At 42.7% G+C, this 17,559-nt stretch overlaps 1 protein-coding gene across 3 annotated transcripts; it reads left to right on the top strand.

Annotated features, from left to right (window-relative positions):
• The first annotated feature begins 482 nt into the window (after positions 1 to 482).
• LOC106587229 (ubiquitin-conjugating enzyme E2 Q2) lies at positions 483 to 15,937 on the top strand. Of its 3 annotated transcripts, none has more exons than XM_014175413.3 (13): positions 485 to 1,130; positions 2,225 to 2,329; positions 7,064 to 7,186; positions 7,949 to 8,005; positions 8,197 to 8,337; positions 9,147 to 9,231; positions 9,341 to 9,401; positions 9,605 to 9,695; positions 9,785 to 9,843; positions 10,118 to 10,166; positions 10,269 to 10,364; positions 11,325 to 11,391; positions 12,575 to 15,937. In XM_014175413.3, the coding sequence occupies exons 1-13, from the start codon at positions 972 to 974 to the stop codon at positions 12,604 to 12,606; spliced, it is 1,125 nt and encodes a 374-aa protein (XP_014030888.1). In that variant the 5' UTR covers positions 485 to 971; the 3' UTR covers positions 12,607 to 15,937. The 3 variants fall into 3 exon arrangements, with proteins under 3 accessions (XP_082825590.1, XP_014030888.1, XP_014030887.1); XM_014175412.3 differs by having other exon boundaries at positions 486 to 1,130; positions 8,197 to 8,352; XM_082969464.1 differs by lacking the exons at positions 10,269 to 10,364; positions 11,325 to 11,391; positions 12,575 to 15,937 and having other exon boundaries at positions 483 to 1,130; positions 8,197 to 8,352; positions 10,118 to 10,244.
• The last annotated feature ends 1,622 nt before the right edge of the window (positions 15,938 to 17,559 follow it).

The following is a 17,559-nucleotide window of genomic DNA, read 5'->3' as shown; positions in this document are numbered from 1 at the left end:
AAACATTTAACTAAAAAAATAGTAGTACACTTACATCTTCTGGTGCAAGGGCATAGCTACAATAACATAGGACAATCAGCTTTATGTAGGACAAACAGTGTTTTCTCAACAAGTCAGTAGGACAAACAGTGTTCTCAACAAGTCAGTCTTCAAAAAAATGATGTCTAAAGGTGAATTAAAGACCCCCTAAAAAGTCAGACAGCTCTCTCATTAGCAAGCCAATCCAATTAGTTTTCCATGGGTTTGCCTTGTCATCAATTACATTATAAATATGTTTTATTGACCTAAACTTCCACCTGGAAAATGAATACCTTTGGCCAGCTACACGTTTACAATTCTAGTGACAATATGCTCCAGGTAAGGACGGTTTACTGTCACTCAGTCACCACACAGGAAGACTGTTGTGACCAAATGTTTCAAAGTTGTCTAAGTGATTTACTTATTTCTATATTTTGGTGTTCTAACCTCCGCCCCTCAACTGAGCACGCGCTGGATGCTGGGATTCTGCAGGCTCGGGAAAACGCCATCTTTAAACCCCAGAAGAAAACACAGTTGAGCGCCGGGGTTCAACGACACACCGTGCCTGCGTTGGGTTAGAATTTTGCGGGCATCATCATGAGCAGTTTGTTGACCAGCGAAACAAATAAGCAACTAATTGAAAGAACTGTTAATACTCAACCAAGCCACATTTTATGGTCTTAGAATTGTACTATCAGAAGGCCGACATCAACAACAATACTAGCTAGACGGAAAGACAACGGACGAGTAATCAAGGCGTTGTTATTGAGCTAGCTAACTGTTTGCTTGTTTCCATTGGTGCCTTGTTAGCTAGCTAGCTAACCTGCCTTGAAGGCGGTTTGACATTCACATTACGTTGTTTTAAAAGGCTTGATTTGGGACTCGACTGCGTAGCTGCAGTTTTAGTCCCGAATTCACTCCTCCCCAGCGGCCCAGCCGGAGATGCGTGGAAGATGTCGGTTTCGGGGCTGAAGGCCGAACTGAAGTTTCTGGAGTCCATTTTTGATCCAAACCACGAACGCTTCAGAATTATTGACTGGAAGCCGGATGAGCTAAACTGTCAGTTTAATGTGACTGGAGAAAAACTGTTGATTATACATTGCAACATTACGGTAAGTAGGGAGACGAGGCGACATGGCTAGCTAACGTTATTTGGCTGGCTAAGTACATTAGTTAGCTAACGCGGTAACTAGTTACAGTAGGTTAGCTTTGAACACAGTGTTTTAGCCTCGCGGGACAGGCGAACGAACAGATGGTCAAAGAAACAAACTGTGGCCGGTCGAACGTTAGCCAGCTATCATTTAGCTATGCAATGTTTGTTTGACTTTTGTTTATACTTCTAACGTTAGTAGGAGTCCCAATATTTGCATGTTAGCAAGCTAGCTAACGGTAGCTGACTTGTTTCTAATATAGTAACTTAGTATGAGTAAATATTTGCATATTACTACTGTAGGTTACGTACTTAACGTTAGCTAGCTAAAATACTGAGAGACAAGCAAGTCTGTTGATTTTAGCCAAAGACTTATCCTGAAACGGGCATGACATTATGCTAGGGCCTAGGCTAGGGATGCTTTCTGCGTCACTGATGAACATCGTTAACGTTAGCTATCTACACTTCCGCATTTTCTAACGTTAGTTGATTGTCAAACAAGTTCGATAGCTAACGTAGTGGTTGTTGTAATTGCATGTTTCATGGTCAACGCAATAAGGTCTAGCCCGTCAGTTGTCACTGATAACACTAAGTTAGCAATACTCATGACGTCAGTAAATAATTGCTAGCTAGCATGATTCAAAAGCATCACTTGTCAAACAGCTTCTGGTCTTGTCAAAAGACCGTGGTCTGCCAGCTCAGCTTTTAGTTAGCTGTATGCTGTTGGTTTGTATTTTCCAATTTGCTACATTCCTTTGACCAGCATACTAATTGAATTCAGTGCTCTTAACGTTACTTGGCTAGTTAAGATTCTATAAGGAATGTGAAATGGCCACCATCACATTAATTTAGCTTCCGGTAATGTTAAGTAGTAATCAGATATTTATTTTGTCTGTATAAAATGACTTGAGATTTCCTAGATGTATGATTCAGACACAGGCCAATGTCACACTCCTGTTTAATTTCAATGTTATTGTTCCAAACAATTATCACACAATAATGCTGATTTATTTTTGTTTTGTTTCTCTCATCCTCAATAAAACCCATGTATTGCAGGAATCGTACCCCTCCACACCTCCAATCTGGTTTGTGGACTCTGATGACCCAAGCCTAACACAAGTGTTGGAGCGCCTGGAGGATGTCAGAAAGGGCAGCACCCTGGTAATATCTCAGCCCTACAACTAGTATAACTAACAGTTGATGGTGGAGTGTATTCTTCTGAACATTTTGCATCTTATTTCATGTTTAGTAACGTCTATCTATTCTGTGCTATTTCATCACAAGCACTTGATTGAGCCTAGACTTATAGCAGAGCCAGCAGATCCGACCCTCTTGCTTACAGATGCACTAGGGTCAGACAGCATTCCTGTGTAGATTGACTGCAGAGCCGTCGCGAGATATGGTTTGGAAAACATATTTCAATCCAGGGATGAGAAATGCGTTGTACTCTGAATTGTCCCATTATCCCAAAAGTTTCACAGAGAAGATTGAACGACTCTCCTTTTCGTCCTCATGCAAAAACAGCAGTTTACCTAAACTAGCAGTCCCTTTTAAATGGGCCAGGCTGTAGCTCAGCAAGAGCATTCTCTGTGCATGATTTCACAACGCCGGCCTGCTGAGCCAAGCCATCAAAAGAAGGCAGATTATTGGGGTGCTAAATCATTATTTGACTATCATTTCAATCCCAGCCTTTGATCTAGTATGTGAATGCTTTGGAAGGAGACTTCCCAGTGTTCAGATAATGAAACTGGATTATGACAATATATTTGAAGTATTTGTTTACAATTACAATTTTGTTTAGCAGATGCTCGTATCCAAACTAAAACAACCGTATTATAAGACATGAATAGTAATCAAATCAACTTCACCTAAGTGTTATACGGAGCAGTAGAAACATGTTGTTTTTTGGCCTATCACAGCTCTTCTAATGACTAATTAACCATACCTGTATTGGTGGTGTTGGGTAAAGCAGTTCTGATAGGAGAGTTGTGTGACAGCTGGGATATTTTATACTGCTCTTCCAACCTGTCTTGGAGGTTAAAGGGAGATGAATGTCAGACCAATTCAGGGAGGTACTCTGCTACAGGACAAGTTCTCTGCCTGTTTCCTCTTGTCTTAGTTTCAGCTGTTAGGCAGCTGAGGTTTTTAAGTGTTTTGGAGTCACCCTCATGTCACTCAAACATCACAGGACAGCCCTCTGTCATGTTTGGCATGAGTGTCGAGAGTGCCTCTCTGTGGAACCGGAGGGATGGGTTTTCTTGACAGACACACTGCCACAGTTTCAGCAGGCCAAAGGACCTTGTCGTGTGAATTTTGAGATTAAATCAAACTTTATTTGTTACCTGCTCTGAATGCAACATGTAGACCTTACCGTGAAATGCTTACTTACAAGCCCTTAACCAACAGTGCAGTTCAAGAAAGAGTTAAGGAAATATTTAAAAGAATTAACTAAAGTAACACCAATAAAATAACAATAACAAGGCTATATACAGGGGGTACCGGTACCGGGGTGGGGGTGAAGTGACTGAATAGATACTTAACAGCGAGTAGCATCGGGGGTTGTCAATGTAAATAATCCAGTGGCCAGTTTTATGGCTTGGGGTAGAAGCTGTTAAAGACCCTTTGGTTCCTAGACTAGGTGCTCCGGAACTGCTTGCCCGTGCAGTAGCAGAGAAAACGGTCTGACTTAGGTGACTGGAGTCTTTGACAATTTTTGGGGCTTTCCTCGTACACCGCCTAGTATATTGGGCCTGGGTGACAGGAAGCTTGGCCCCAGTGACGTACCGGGCCGTGCACACTACCCTCTAGTGCCTTACGGTCAGATTCCTGAGCAGTTACCGTACCAGGCGGTGATGCAACCGGTCAGGATGCTCTCGATGGTGCAGCTGTAGAACCTTTTGAGGATCTGGGGGCCCGTGTCAAGTTTTTTCAGTCTTCTGTTCTGTCTCCTGAGGGGGAATAGGTTTTGTCGTGCCCTCTTCTTGCGAGCACGGAGTAGCCTAATCTTCGTTTTTAAAATTACGATAGGCTATCGCTATCCTTTATCGAGTACCCTTTTCAGACATAATGGAATGTGCTCCCTTGAAAGCGCTACAGCTTGCTTGTCTATTAGTGTAGGCTACAGTACGGATTTTTAAATGCCGACACGAAACCTTCTCTGGAGATACGAATGGGCATTTTACTTGTCTGTAAAGGAATGAGGCTTCTGAAATGGGACTAACATCCATTACTAGGCAACCAGAACTATCAATTAAACAATCTTGAGCTGCTGCCTGCGTGGAGACCAGTCTCTCCTAAAAAAAGTACTTTAAGGTTTGTTAAATACTGTGACTTACCAAGACCTTTAGTAGAAATTAAACAACTATCAACCATACTATTAAAAAAAATAACATTTTATGCTGGAGCAGAATTTCACTGTCACATTTTACACATTTTCTGAAAAGTTACCAATTGTCACTATTGCTATGTTACTGTAGCTGTGTTCTAAGTCTGTAAAGAGTTGCAGTAGATAACTTAATTGCTTGTCCCTAGGAGTCATGCATATGTAATAGGGCTGTTATTCTGCCTTGTAAATTGTGGAATGTTATGACTTTCTGATAAGAAATAAATAATTGCCGTTTTTAAACGTTAAGGAAAATTGTCCATTTGTCACATACCTAGTGCACTTATATGCACATATGTGACACAGTACGCACCTTTCAGGAACCATTTGTTGCTCGTGAGCTCTACTTTGTGTATTCAAAAGTCCTGGAGAATCTCTTCAAGATCAGCATTACAAGGTATATTTGTAGCAAACAGAGTGAGCAGTGGTACAAATGAGAGCCATGAGCACACAGCCACTACCTGCTCCTCATCTCCCTACAATGCAGTGGCGCGATCCATTTTATTTCAAATGGTGTCAACATTTTCATTCATTTTGGAGTAGAATGTATTTTTGAAAAGTCATCACAAGTGACCACTTTTATTGATTTTATTTAACCTTTCATTTAAGTAGGCAAGTCAGTTAAGAACAAATTCTTATTTTACAATGACGGCCTAACCCGGACGAAGCTGGGCCATTTGTGCGCCGCCCTATGAGACTCCTGATCACGGCTGGTTGTGATACAGCCCGGGATCGAACCTGGGTCTGTAGTGACATCTCTTGCACTGAGATGCAGTGCCTTAGACCGCTGCGCCACTCGGAAGCCCTTCTCAGTCGTTCTACCTGAAAAATCTCTCAGGGGGGCATGACCCCAGACTCCCCCAGCAAAGAGCAAGCCCTCGCCCCCCCCTTTTGCCATTGCTGAAAGAAATCCTAGGGGAAACACTGAGTTCTCTGTAGGCTATATCGGCTTATGTAGCTGCATTCTTTGACTTAGCCTACTTAATCACACTGCATGCTCTGTTTGTAGCCCACCAGATCTGCATTTTATTGTACTCTTATCAAAGATATCTGTGGTGTTCAGATTTTCTCTGCACCATGCATTATACAACATTTTCACCATTTATGGACCAGGCCTACATTCAGTAGAATACATTTCTTCTATAGCAATACTGAGAAGCTTGCAGAGGTACACATTTCTGCACTAAGTTACTGTTGCTAAGGTGTCTGACATTCCCTGACAATCTTACCTTTCATGTAGTCTCTGAAGGTGTGCTGTGGTTAAGGTACAATGCAGTAAATAAGTATTTGCCTCCTTTCTGATTTTCTGTTTTTGCATATTTTCTTACACTGAATGTTATCAGATCTTCAATCAAAACCTAATATAAGATCAAGGGAAGTTGTGTTCAAATAACAAACATTTTATAATTATTTAATACATTTATTCCACATCCAATGCCCTGTGTGAAGACATTTATTTTTCCTCTTACAGAGTACCTGGTTGTAACTCCTGCAATGACTGCCACCTTAAATGACTGCAACCAACAACTACAGGAAGCATTTGATCAGTCTCTCGCATCACATTTTGCCCCACACTTTCATGTAGAACTGCTTTAACTCAGCGACCTTTGTTGGTTTAAGTCTGCACTTTGACTAGGCCATTCCAAAATGTACAATTTGTTGCTTTACATCAGAATGGCTGAAGACTTCCATTTTTCTGGTGAAAACCAAACACTGCATTCCACAATAAGAACCTCATAACAATGGTCAAGTGTGGTGGTAGTGTGGTGGTTTGGGGATACTTTGCTGCCTCAGGACCTGGATGACTTGCAATCATTGAAGGAACCATACATTTTGGTCTTTATCTGCGAATTCTAGAGGAGAATATCAGGCTGTCTGAACTTAAGCTGAATGCAGCTGGTTCATGCAGCAAAACAATGATCAAATAAACGCTATCAAGTCTACATCAGAATGGATGAGAAGGAAAAAAACACATTTGAAGTTTTGTAACGGCCTAGTCAAAGTCCAGATCTGAACCCGATTGAGATGTTATGGCAGGACCTGAAACGAGCAGTTCATGCTCAAACCCACATGTCGCTGAGTTAAATCAGTTTTGCATGGAGTGGGTGAAAATTACTCCACAGCGATGTGAGAGACTGATCAACAACGACTACAGGAAGCGTTTGGTTGCAGTTATTGCAGCTGAAGGTGGCACAACCAGTTATTGAGTGTAAGGGGGAAGTTACTTTTTCACATGGGCATTGGGTGTTGCATAACTTCTATTATATAAATTCCATAAGTATCTCATTTGTTTTATTTGTTCGCTCAGGTTCCCTTTATCTAATATTAGGTTTTGATTGAAGATCTGATAGCATTCGTTGTAAAAAAAATCAGAAAGGGGACAAATCCTTTTTCACGGCAATGTATCTGTGACATGTCTGTGCTGTGTTATCTAGTGCTGCTGACCTGCTAGTTTGTTGCCTGTGCTCCCCAACTCAAACTGTGCCTGCTGGTACTGTCCCTCGGTCCCCCAGCTCCTGCAACAGCTAAAGCGGCTCATCTGTGACCTCTGTCGGCTGTACAACCTGCCCCAGCACCCAGATGTAGAGATGCTGGACCAGCCCCTCCCTGCCGGCCCTGTAGGACAAGACCGAAAGGTAAGGACGCCTAATGTCTGCTCAAAATGTTTTCTGGTTTTCAAGTACTACTAGGCCTGTATATTTTTCCATTGGATGGCATTGAAGTAAAAAATAAGCATCAAGAGGCTTTTTCATGAAGACCATCTCCTTTCACATACCTGAAGTGAGTCATGTGCCTAATCCCTTTGTTTAATTTTATTGTCAAAGCTACCTAATACTGTCCTGAAACCGTCCATCAGCACAGACATTAATGATTAGGTCATTGTCCCGGGGATGGAATCAATACTCTTCCTGTGGGAGGGGACAGTGGGAGATGCTAGCATAATTTACCTCGTAACCAATGAACACACAACCGTAGCCTCATGGTAGGCTACAATCGAATCCCTGAGCTGACAAGGTAAAACAAAAATCTGGCGTTCTGCCACTGTCAGTTAACCCAGTGTTCCATTGAAAATAAGAATTTGTTCTTAACTGACTTGCCTAGTTAAATAAAGGTAAAATAAAAATAGTCTACTTAGCAATTAGAATGACTGAAGCAGAGGTTGAATGTTAAATAGTAGGAGCCTGTACAGTTGAGGAATGTTGTTTCTGACTACCCAGAAACTCACTTACTGGTTTTGCACATTTCAAAACATTCCTACAAATATCTCTACCGGTTTTTTGTTAGACTATAAGCCTACATCTAACTTGCTAAAGCAATTGGCGTCACTAAGTATGGCATGTTAGGAATGAGATTGAACTGTCTGTGAACTCATCTTTCTCTCTGTTGTGTTTCTTTAGCATGGGGTCACAGACGAGGTCACGTCGGAAGAGGAGGAAGAAGAGGAAATGGGAGAGGTCCTTAACCCTTTTCAAATAACTGTCATTACATATAGCGCTGCACATTACCATGGTGATTTGAGCTGAGCCATGCTGGATGTCAAGCTCGACTAGATAGTCAGTACAAATCACACATATTTCAAGTGTAAACTTGAAGTAAAACATGTCTTCTAATGCTCTTATCTTGTCATTGTGTGTTGTGCCAGCAGGACATTGAAGACCTGGACCACTATGAGATGAAAGAGGAGGAGCCAGTGGATGGGAAGAAGTCTGAGGATGACGGCATCGAGAAGGAGAACCTGGCCATCCTGGAGAAGATCCGCAAGAACCAGAGGCAGGACCACTTGAACGTAAGTGCTCATTCGGTAAGGTGACATTTTATACGCTTTTGGGGGATGCATGGGGAATATATGTCGTTAGGCCTAGAACAGTTTACTGCACCCGGCACTGTTACACTGGGATGTTTAGAGTGACCCTTTATGATATAGCTAATGTGCATGCATCTAACCAGTTTTTCAGGTGGTTCTGAATGGATGTATTTTCCATCTTGTTTTCCGTCAGTGTTTTACTGAGGGAATTTCTTACCAATGCAGTACACCCATATTATGCTGTTTAGGACTGTATTTGTAAACAAGGACATGATCAACATGGATTGCGTAGGTTAAATGACAGTAATTAGTTATTCTGATAGTAGTCATGTTATCTAACATTTACCCATGGCTCTCTTTATTGTTGCTTTAGAATACAGCTGTTTCCCCTAAGGTCTGTGAGCGTTCCCGAGAGACTTATAAATGAGATGCTCTTCTCTCATCCTCCACAGTCCCTACTGCATTCAATGGCTCAGCTCTTCAAATCTATCATTATTGCAGATGAGAGCCTTGCTATGGAACCTGTGAAATTCTCACCATATATTGTAGCGAACTGTATACTGACAGTTAGTTCTGAAGCATTTTGTCTCTATGCTGATCAATACCTGTTAATTTATAGGAGTTTGTATACTTTTTATCTAAATGCAGGACTATTAGCATATTTGAACTGGCTCTGTAAATATTTGATTTAATTGTTGCCGTCAGTGTCTGTGCATTTATTATCCCCAATTGTTCAATGTGCTGTATGTTTGGGTATCGGTGTATTACCCTGTCTGTATTGTGTGTTGCAGGGTGCGGTATCTGGTTCAGTGCAGGCCTCAGACCGCCTCATGAAGGAGCTCCGGGAGATATACCGGTCCCAGAGTTACAAGATGGGTACGTACTTCACTGCAGCAGCACTAGAAGGCTCTTCAGATATGTTGCAATAAAAAAAATGACAGTTTGATTCCGAATGTCACTTACCAGACTATGCATTCTCTTCCAGGTATCTATTCAGTGGAGCTGGTCAATGACAGCCTGTATGAATGGCACGTCAAGCTGAGGACGTAAGTAACTAAAGAGGGGGGTTATACTGTGGTTAAGACTGGAGGAAGTTGACAGGAAGGCTGGATCTCAGGATGAGGGTGGATAATGCCTTATCGCATTCACTGCTCTTTCGGCACTAGGCCTGTTTACCATAGGAGTTGACAGTACTGTATAATTCTAGCATGTGGCTGATGTATTATGATGCACTCTATTTGCTCAACAGCGTAGATCCAGATAGTCCTCTACACAGTGACCTGCAGGTTTTAAAGGAAAAGGAGGGAATGGATTACATTCTGCTCAACTTCTCATATAAAGTAAGTACCAATGCTGATACTAGAAAGCAAAGCCAGTTTGGTAGTGTTGGGTGTTCTCATTTTAATGTTATTTTGTTCTCTACCTGCAGGATAATTTCCCCTTTGATCCACCATTTGTACGGGTGGCTTCTCCTGTGCTGTCTGGAGGGTGAGTTCAGTTCACTGCGTATGAAGGGAATGGTTTTGTTTTTTCTGCGGTGTTTCCACTGTGACGGAGTTGCTCCCCTCACTTAACCATGAAGGAAGGGCAATCTTTTCTGGTCTAGACATTGTCAACAGCCAGTGAAAAGCTGACAGTCAGAAGTGGCAGTTTAGCTAAAAGGAGATCATCTGTGCTTGTGGATAAGAGATTTATTGTGGATTTTTGATCACCTTTTATATCTACATATTCTAATATTTTCCTCTGACCTGCTGTCTTTAAGTTATGTTCTTGGAGGGGGTGCCCTGTGCATGGAGCTTCTCACAAAACAGGTATGTTTTTATGCCACAATGTCAGTTCAAAACTTGTCCACTGTTATTTCACAGTGGAGGTAAATGCTAGTGCATTGATGATGTATCGCCACTTGATTTCAGGGCTGGAGCAGTGCCTATTCCATAGAGTCTGTAATCATGCAGATCAATGCCACTTTAGTCAAGGGAAAAGCCAGAGTGCAGTTTGGAGCCAATAAGGTAAGCATTGTTTGTCTAAGGGGGCAGAGAGCTTTGAAATGTGTTAACATGATGCATACTATAGGGTGTATTGACATGGTGTTCTGACATGGATAAAGGGGTGAGCTGTGTGTGTGTGGCCAGCTGGTCCTAGCTGCTCTTTGGAGATGAGGTATCTATGAGCCCCCAGCACTTCATTTAAACAGGACGTTGTTACTTAGCGTCGCTGGGACAGTGCGACGCTGCTGATCTCTTAATGCTGACGCTTCACATGAGTCCACTTCGTGCTGTCATTTCTCTCCCTCTTCTCTCAGCACAGTCACACTAATCTGACTCTGGGATCCCAGTAGAATTTGGAGCAGACCAAATGACAGGGCTATTTATAGACAAGCTGCAGTTTCAAGGAATCTTGGGCCCTGCTGTATGAGAATCTGTTTTTTAAAAGTTAGGATCTAACCTTGTACACCAAACAAAGACTTGATACTCAGCTATGTTGATTTCAAATCTTGCTTAATGAAAGTGTTTATCATATCTGTCCTGAGGTTACAAAAGTTGGGTAGGTATGGTTAATAAAATGCCAGAAATGTACCTATTAATCAAAAACATAAGAATACCAATGTTTCTGTTACTGGGTTGATAGGACCTTTTTTATAAGAGCCAGTTCCACTCTGAATATGAATTTTATTACACACACTGGAGAAAATAGACCCAGCTCCCGGCTCCTCAGAGATTTTCCCCACACGGTTCAACGCGCTATTTATTATGGTGCGATTAATGGTCACCCGCGGTGCGTGCAAACGTAGCATGATAACAGATCGAGCGGCGCAATTCTCTGGGGGAAGCTGATGGAAAGGCATCCACCGTGCAGTCAGACTTCATCAAACTAATTCACTTGTACGTGATGGTGCTTAGTCCTGAACCTTTACACTGCTTGGGGCATTCATAAGCACAAGTTCGATATAGGCGCTGTTTTTGTTTCAGAACCTATACAATCTTGCCAGAGCACAGCAGTCATACAAATCCCTGGTCCAGATCCATGAAAAGAACGGTGAGTATTACCATGTCCAGTTACACATCTTGTATCATATTTGACCTTGAGATTACATCCCTCCATACATCAGTCAGTGGTTGGGAAGATGCAGTATATATACAAAGTATGTGGACACCCCTTTAAATGAGTGGATTTGGCTATTTCAGCCACACCCGTTGTTGACAGGTGTATAAAATCAAGCACACCGCCATGCAATCTCCATAGACAAACCTTGTCAGTAGAATGGCCTTACTGAAGAGCTCTGTGGCTTTCAACGTGGCACCGTTATAGGATGCCACCTTTCCAACAAGTCAGTTAAATGTCTTACCTGCTAGAGCTGCCCCAGTCAACTGTAAGTGCTGTTATTGGGAAGTGGAAATGTCTAGGAGCAACAACGGCTCAGCTGCAAATTGTCACGCCACACAAGCTCACAGAACGGGACTGCCGAGTGCTGAAGTGCGTAGTGTTTTAACATGGTCTGTCCTCGGTTTCAACACTCACTACAGAGTTCCAAACTGCCTCTGGAAGCAACGTCAGCACAATAACTGTTCGTCGGGAGCTTTATGAAAAGGGCAACTGCACACAAGCCTAAGATCCCCATGTGCAGCGCCAAGAGTCGGCTGGAGTGGTGTAAAGCTCGCCGCTATTGGACTCGAGTGATGAATCACACTTCCAACTGGCAGTCCGACGGACGAATCTGGGTTTGGCGGATGCCAGGAGAACGCTACCTGCCTGAATGCATAGTGTCAACTGTAAAGTTTAGGGAAGGAGGAATAATTGTCTGTTTTTCATAGTTCGTTCCAGTGAAGGGAAATCTTAACGCTACAACATGCTAGACGATTCTGCCTGATCTCACTAATGCTCTTGTGGCTGAATGGAAGCAAATCCCAGCAGATGTTCCAACATCTAGTGGAAAGCCTTCCCAAAAGAGTGGAGGCTGTTATAGCAGGAAAGGGGGAACCAACTCCATATTAATGCCCATGATTTTGGAATGCAATGTTCGATGAGCAGATGTCCACACACTTTTGGTCATGTAGTGTATTACAAGCTCCAAGAGGGTGTCATATGGCAGCTACAGTGATTTGTTCTTAGGTCAAGATAAAATGCATCCAACTCTTTGATCAATCCTACTGTCTTGGATGAACTGATTGTGTTTTGTCCAGTATAACTGAGTGTACTGTCTCTTGTCTGATCCTTGTAGGCTGGTACACTCCCCCTAAGGAGGATGGGTAAGAGGACCGTTGCCATGCCTCCACTGGGACCACATGTCATGGGAGCAACCCCCCCCCCCCCCCCCCCCCCCCCCCACTTTTCTTTTCCCTCTCTAACTGGAGTTGTTTTCATTGGGAGTTTGATCCCCATTCTGTTACCATGAGAACCAACCAACCAATGGTTAAAACCCCTCACTGACCAACCACCTTATCCACTTCGCAATAGGGGATCCACCCTCTCGCTATTTATCTTTCTCTCACTTGTGCAATCGCTCCCTCTGTTTTCTTCTGTTACAATCTCACCCCTAATCCCCTGAGCATTGAATTAGCTCCATATCTTGTGCAACTCCCTTAAATCCTACTCTGGGCAAGCAAAGAATAGCTTACTTACTGCCTGTGATTTCGGGTCAAGGTTGAGGCATGGCTTTTGCTAGTGACTGAAGCTGTCCATCAGTCGCATGACGGGCTGAGATTCTCCGGCCACAGACTGAAACAGAGAATGACAGGTGACATTCCCCTTGTGACAGTGGAGGCTGGGATGGACAATGAAATGCTGGTAGTGGGGATGAGCATCACCTCACTCCCCATGGATGGCCTCTGTCATATCTGTGCTTGTGTATCTGTATATTGCCAAGATTCCTCCTGGAATAACATGTCCTCCTAAAGCTAGCTTCCTTAAAAAACGGCAGGTCTACAAAAGCCAAAGGCCCTGAATGGAGAGAGGAGAGCTATAGACGCCTGACCAAGGTGTGACTGAGACGGCTTAATGGAGGATATCCTGTTGAGCACAAGAGGTGGAGGCCGCCTCCACCCAGCCCAATCTCCTCTCAGGCTGCTTTTGGAAATATGACCGGGCTTAGCAAAGGCAGGTTGGATTTAATCACTGTAATGTAGTTGAATATAACTCCATGTAAAACTTGTAGAGTTGTATTTCTGAGAATTGATTTAATTGTTTTTAACGTAACCTTGTGTGGGTTTTGGGGTTCGGGCGGGTGGAGACTGCGTTAGTATACCCCTGGCTATAGCAGGGGCATCAATTTCTCAAGGTGTATTTCAGACGTAGGATAACAAAGCATTTGCTTCATGGATACTCTTGCAGAAGTTAAAAGGAATACCTTTTAAACCATGTTTTTATGTAAGCATAATGACTACTATTGTTTTGTTTTCCTGTATAAATTGAAATACTTTTGTTAGTGGTTTCATATGTTCAAAAGTGACACACCATTCCTTTTACTCAATGACACAGTGGTGGTTTTTGGCCTTTGCTAATTTCCCCGGTGACCCAAACTTGATGAACCTTTCAGTAAGGCTATGCACACACAATTTCAAAACGGCTCAGTGCAGTCCCCTGCTTAATTTGAATCCATCGTCTTAACTAGCTTGTTCACACTCCCACATCGCCCATCCATGCCTAATGGCTGCAGTGGACTTCTTCATTCCACATGCTCAATAATAAAATATTTGTTGATTTAAAAAAAAAATATTTTCAGGTCTGACTGTAAGGTGTGTAGTAATGCCTTCAACAAAGACTGAGCCCCACTCATTTCCATCCTTTGCCTCCCCTCTCTGGTACCTTGTTTTCTGATTATTCACTTATGACCTGACCTCATGATCTTGGTTGTCAGTGATGGAAGGAAGTTTTTCAGAGGAACCCCTAACTCATGACCATCCTCAGCACTGTCAAACCTGGAGCATGCCAAGTCTTAGCTATATGAATAATATGCAGAATATTGTGTGAAGCATCTGATTTAATGTTATTACACACATATAATGTTTTTTTGTTTTGTGTGTGGGTATTATCCACATTGTTAGAAGTATGTTGTCGCAAAAACCAGCATAGGAACCAGCTTGTTCCTAGTAAATATTCCACTTTTTTTTGTTCAACGCTGTAGGTCAGCCCGACACACTAACCTCATCCAGAACTGTCACCCTTGTGAAATATACTAATAATGGGTATATAATGTGTAATTATGCTCCATCTACCTTGTATTTGTTGTAAAGTCAGCCACCCCCCCCACCTGTACAACACAATGCTTCACGTTCTGTCAAAATGGTGGCACTGAAGACTCATTTACAGGTTTATTACTATTCACCGAATATGGTGACTGACTTTATTACCAAATATGTCTACTACACATGGATAACCGTTGTCATAGTCGTTAGGTATTGGTACCAAGTGTGCCACAGCTTTCCCACATGGCTGACCTCATCGTGAACATGCCCCGGCTAGAAACTCCCCTGTGTTCTCTGGAGAAGCAAACTCAGGAATACATAGCTACTGCACACTTGACTTAGCAAGGGATTGCTTCACAAATGTCACGAGATGCAAATTATTATTTTTTTAAACTATTGTTTACTTCCAAATTGGTTTCCCCTCCTATAATTACAGTAACCATTGGCTTGCGCGCTCTCCATTTGGCTTGTCTCGATCTTTTTTAAAGTAGTCACTGGTAAGACTGGTAACAGGGTGGAGTGATGAGGTGGGAGGGACATGCTTGCTCTTGATATAGGCCCCATATATCTCATTCAATCCCTCAGATCAGGTTTGTGATGCAGAAAGGTGAACCAACGCTTTACCTCACCCATTTAAGCTCATTGTCTTGGGTCGTTTCTAATCTAGGACATCATCGTGATCCTGTACCTCCTGGTTTTGTAGTCTTTTGCATGTAGATATCTCAGAAATTACTTTCACTCTAGGGACTAGGGTGTGTGTGTGTGGACTGGACAGTTTTGATTTGTCAGGTTGGATCATTTATATTAGTTTGCAGAGGTCGGTAGATGCTGTCTCAGTAAACCCCATCTCTGGGAACAGATTATTTTTTTTATAGATTAATGTAGGACTGACTCTCACCAGATCAGCTTAGTTCTAAAGGATACCAATTGCAAAAAGGCTGTCTCCAACAGTTATGGGCGTCCCGCCCATGTGTTAGGAGTATGAGGTCTAAAACAAATGGACTACTATACTATTCTGTCCACCCCAGAGCAGGACTCCAACTCTTACTGTTTAAATCCCTGTGCCTTCAGAGCAGACGTCAAATGGGCTTTTAACTTCGTGGAAGGCCCCAATGTCTGTTCTAATGTCAGTCGTGCAGTGAATTACAGCTCCTCTTATACAGATCCAGACCAGTTTTCTGACTAAAAACCCAGTGCGATGGGAGATTTTGGTTTGAGACCTGAAACTAATTATTGGTTCCTTTTTCTGGCTTCATTTTGTGATTGGCGATTGAGCGGGTTATAAAGTTATGCACTGTTAGCATGCTTTTATTTTGTTTTTCATTGCAAGGGTAATTCTGACCATGTACAGTAATTTGTAAACTTGCATCAAGTTTATGAATAAAGAATTTTATTAAATACTCCTGTGTACTATTTGAGATGTGATCTAGAGCTGTGTAAATCTTATATAGGACCCTCTGCTTAAAACTGAAACCAGGAATGGGGATAAATATGGCTGTTCTCTAGCTCTAACCAGAAGGACAGAGGGGAATGGCTACCTGAGTCCTAAAAGCAATGCTTTTGCTAATGGAAGAGCAATGTAAATCACACTGGATCTGGAACACCGAGTTGGGTTTGGATGGCTAGTATGGCGATAACACTTCAGTAGATGATGGTTTGATGACTTCAATACATATCAGGGATATCTGTCGCAGAAAATCCATACAAATAGTTTCACTGTTATATTTGTGTTCTCTCTGGGTGCAGCAGATTACCACTAGAGGGTGCTGGAACATTGTTACAGAAATTCATTGATACAGCGCATTCTAAAATTATTCAGACCCCCTTTTTCCACATCTTGTTTCGTTACAGCCTTATTCTAAAATGGATTAAATAGTCCACCCATCTACACACAGTACCCCATTTCAAAGCAAAAATAAGTTCTGGAATTTTTGCATAACACCCAATTTACATAAGTATTCTGACCCTTTACTCAGTACTTTGTTCAAGCAGCTTCGGCAGCAACTACAGCATCAACTCTTCTTGGGTATGATGCTACAAGCTTGGCACACCTGTATTTGGGGAGTTTCTCCCATTTCTTCTTTGCAGATTCTCTCAAGCTCTGCAAGGTTGGCTGGGGAGCGTCGCTGTACAGCTAATTTCAGGTCTCCAGAGATGTTCGATCGGGTTCAAGTCTGGGCTCTGGCTGTGCCACTCAAAGACATTCAGAGACTTGTCCCAAAGCCCCTCCTGTGTTGTCGTGGCTGTGTGCTTAGGGTTGTTGCGCTGTTGGAAGGTGAACCTTCTCCCCAGTCTGAGGTCTTGAGCACTCTGGATGGAGCAGGTTTTCACCAAGGATCTCCCTGTACTTTTCTCCGTTCATCTTTCCCTCGATCCTAACTAGTCTCCCAGTCCCTGCCGCTAAAGAACATCCCCACAGCATGATGCTGCCACCACCATGCTTTACTGTAGGGATGGTGCCAGGTTTTCTCCAGACGTGGCACTTAGCATTCAGGCCAAAGAGTTCAATCTTGGTTTAATCAGAGCAGAGAATCTTGTTTCTCATGGTCTGAGAGCCCTTTAGGTGCCTTTTGGCAAACTCCAAGCGGGCTGTCGTGCCTTTATGATCGTGGCCAGAAAGAAGCCACTCAGTTAAAGGCCTAATTGGTGGAGTGCTGCAGTGATGGTTGTCCTTCTCGAAGGTTCTCCCATCTCCAGATGAACTCTGGAGCTCTGTCAGAGTGACTATCGGGTTCTTGGTCACCTCACTGACCAAGGCCGTTCTCCCCCGAATGCTTAGTTTGGCCGGGCGGTCCGCTCTAGGAAGAGTCTCGGTGGTTCCAAACTTCTTCTATTTTAAGAATGATGGAGGCCACTGTGTTCTTGGGGACCTTCAATGCTGCAGAAATGTTTTGGCACTGTATATCTGTATTTTATCCGTATGTTAAATTTGGAGCATTCTCCCTCAGTAGCTGTTTTCATTATTTGATATTTTGACATGAATATCACAAGTCAAGTCTGTTTTGGCTTATATTCCCTCATC

Source organism: Salmo salar, chromosome 26, assembly GCF_965601325.2.
Source record: "Salmo salar chromosome 26, fSalSal1, whole genome shotgun sequence".
Classification (NCBI taxonomy): Eukaryota; Metazoa; Chordata; class Actinopteri; order Salmoniformes; family Salmonidae; genus Salmo; species Salmo salar.
This window is presented reverse-complemented; position numbering and strand designations above follow the sequence as displayed.

What these genes read in the sequence shown, in the direction of transcription:
- LOC106587229 (XM_014175412.3), top strand. Translation starts at nt 972, where the DNA reads ATGTCGGTTTCGGGGCTGAAGGCCGAACTGAAGTTTCTGGAGTCCATT. An exon ending in TGGCACGTCAAGCTGAGGAC is followed by an intron (nt 9,402 to 9,604) that starts GTAAGTAACTAA and finishes TTTGCTCAACAG; the next exon opens with CGTAGATCCAGATAGTCCTC. An exon ending in TGGAGCTTCTCACAAAACAG is followed by an intron (nt 10,167 to 10,268) that starts GTATGTTTTTAT and finishes ACTTGATTTCAG; the next exon opens with GGCTGGAGCAGTGCCTATTC.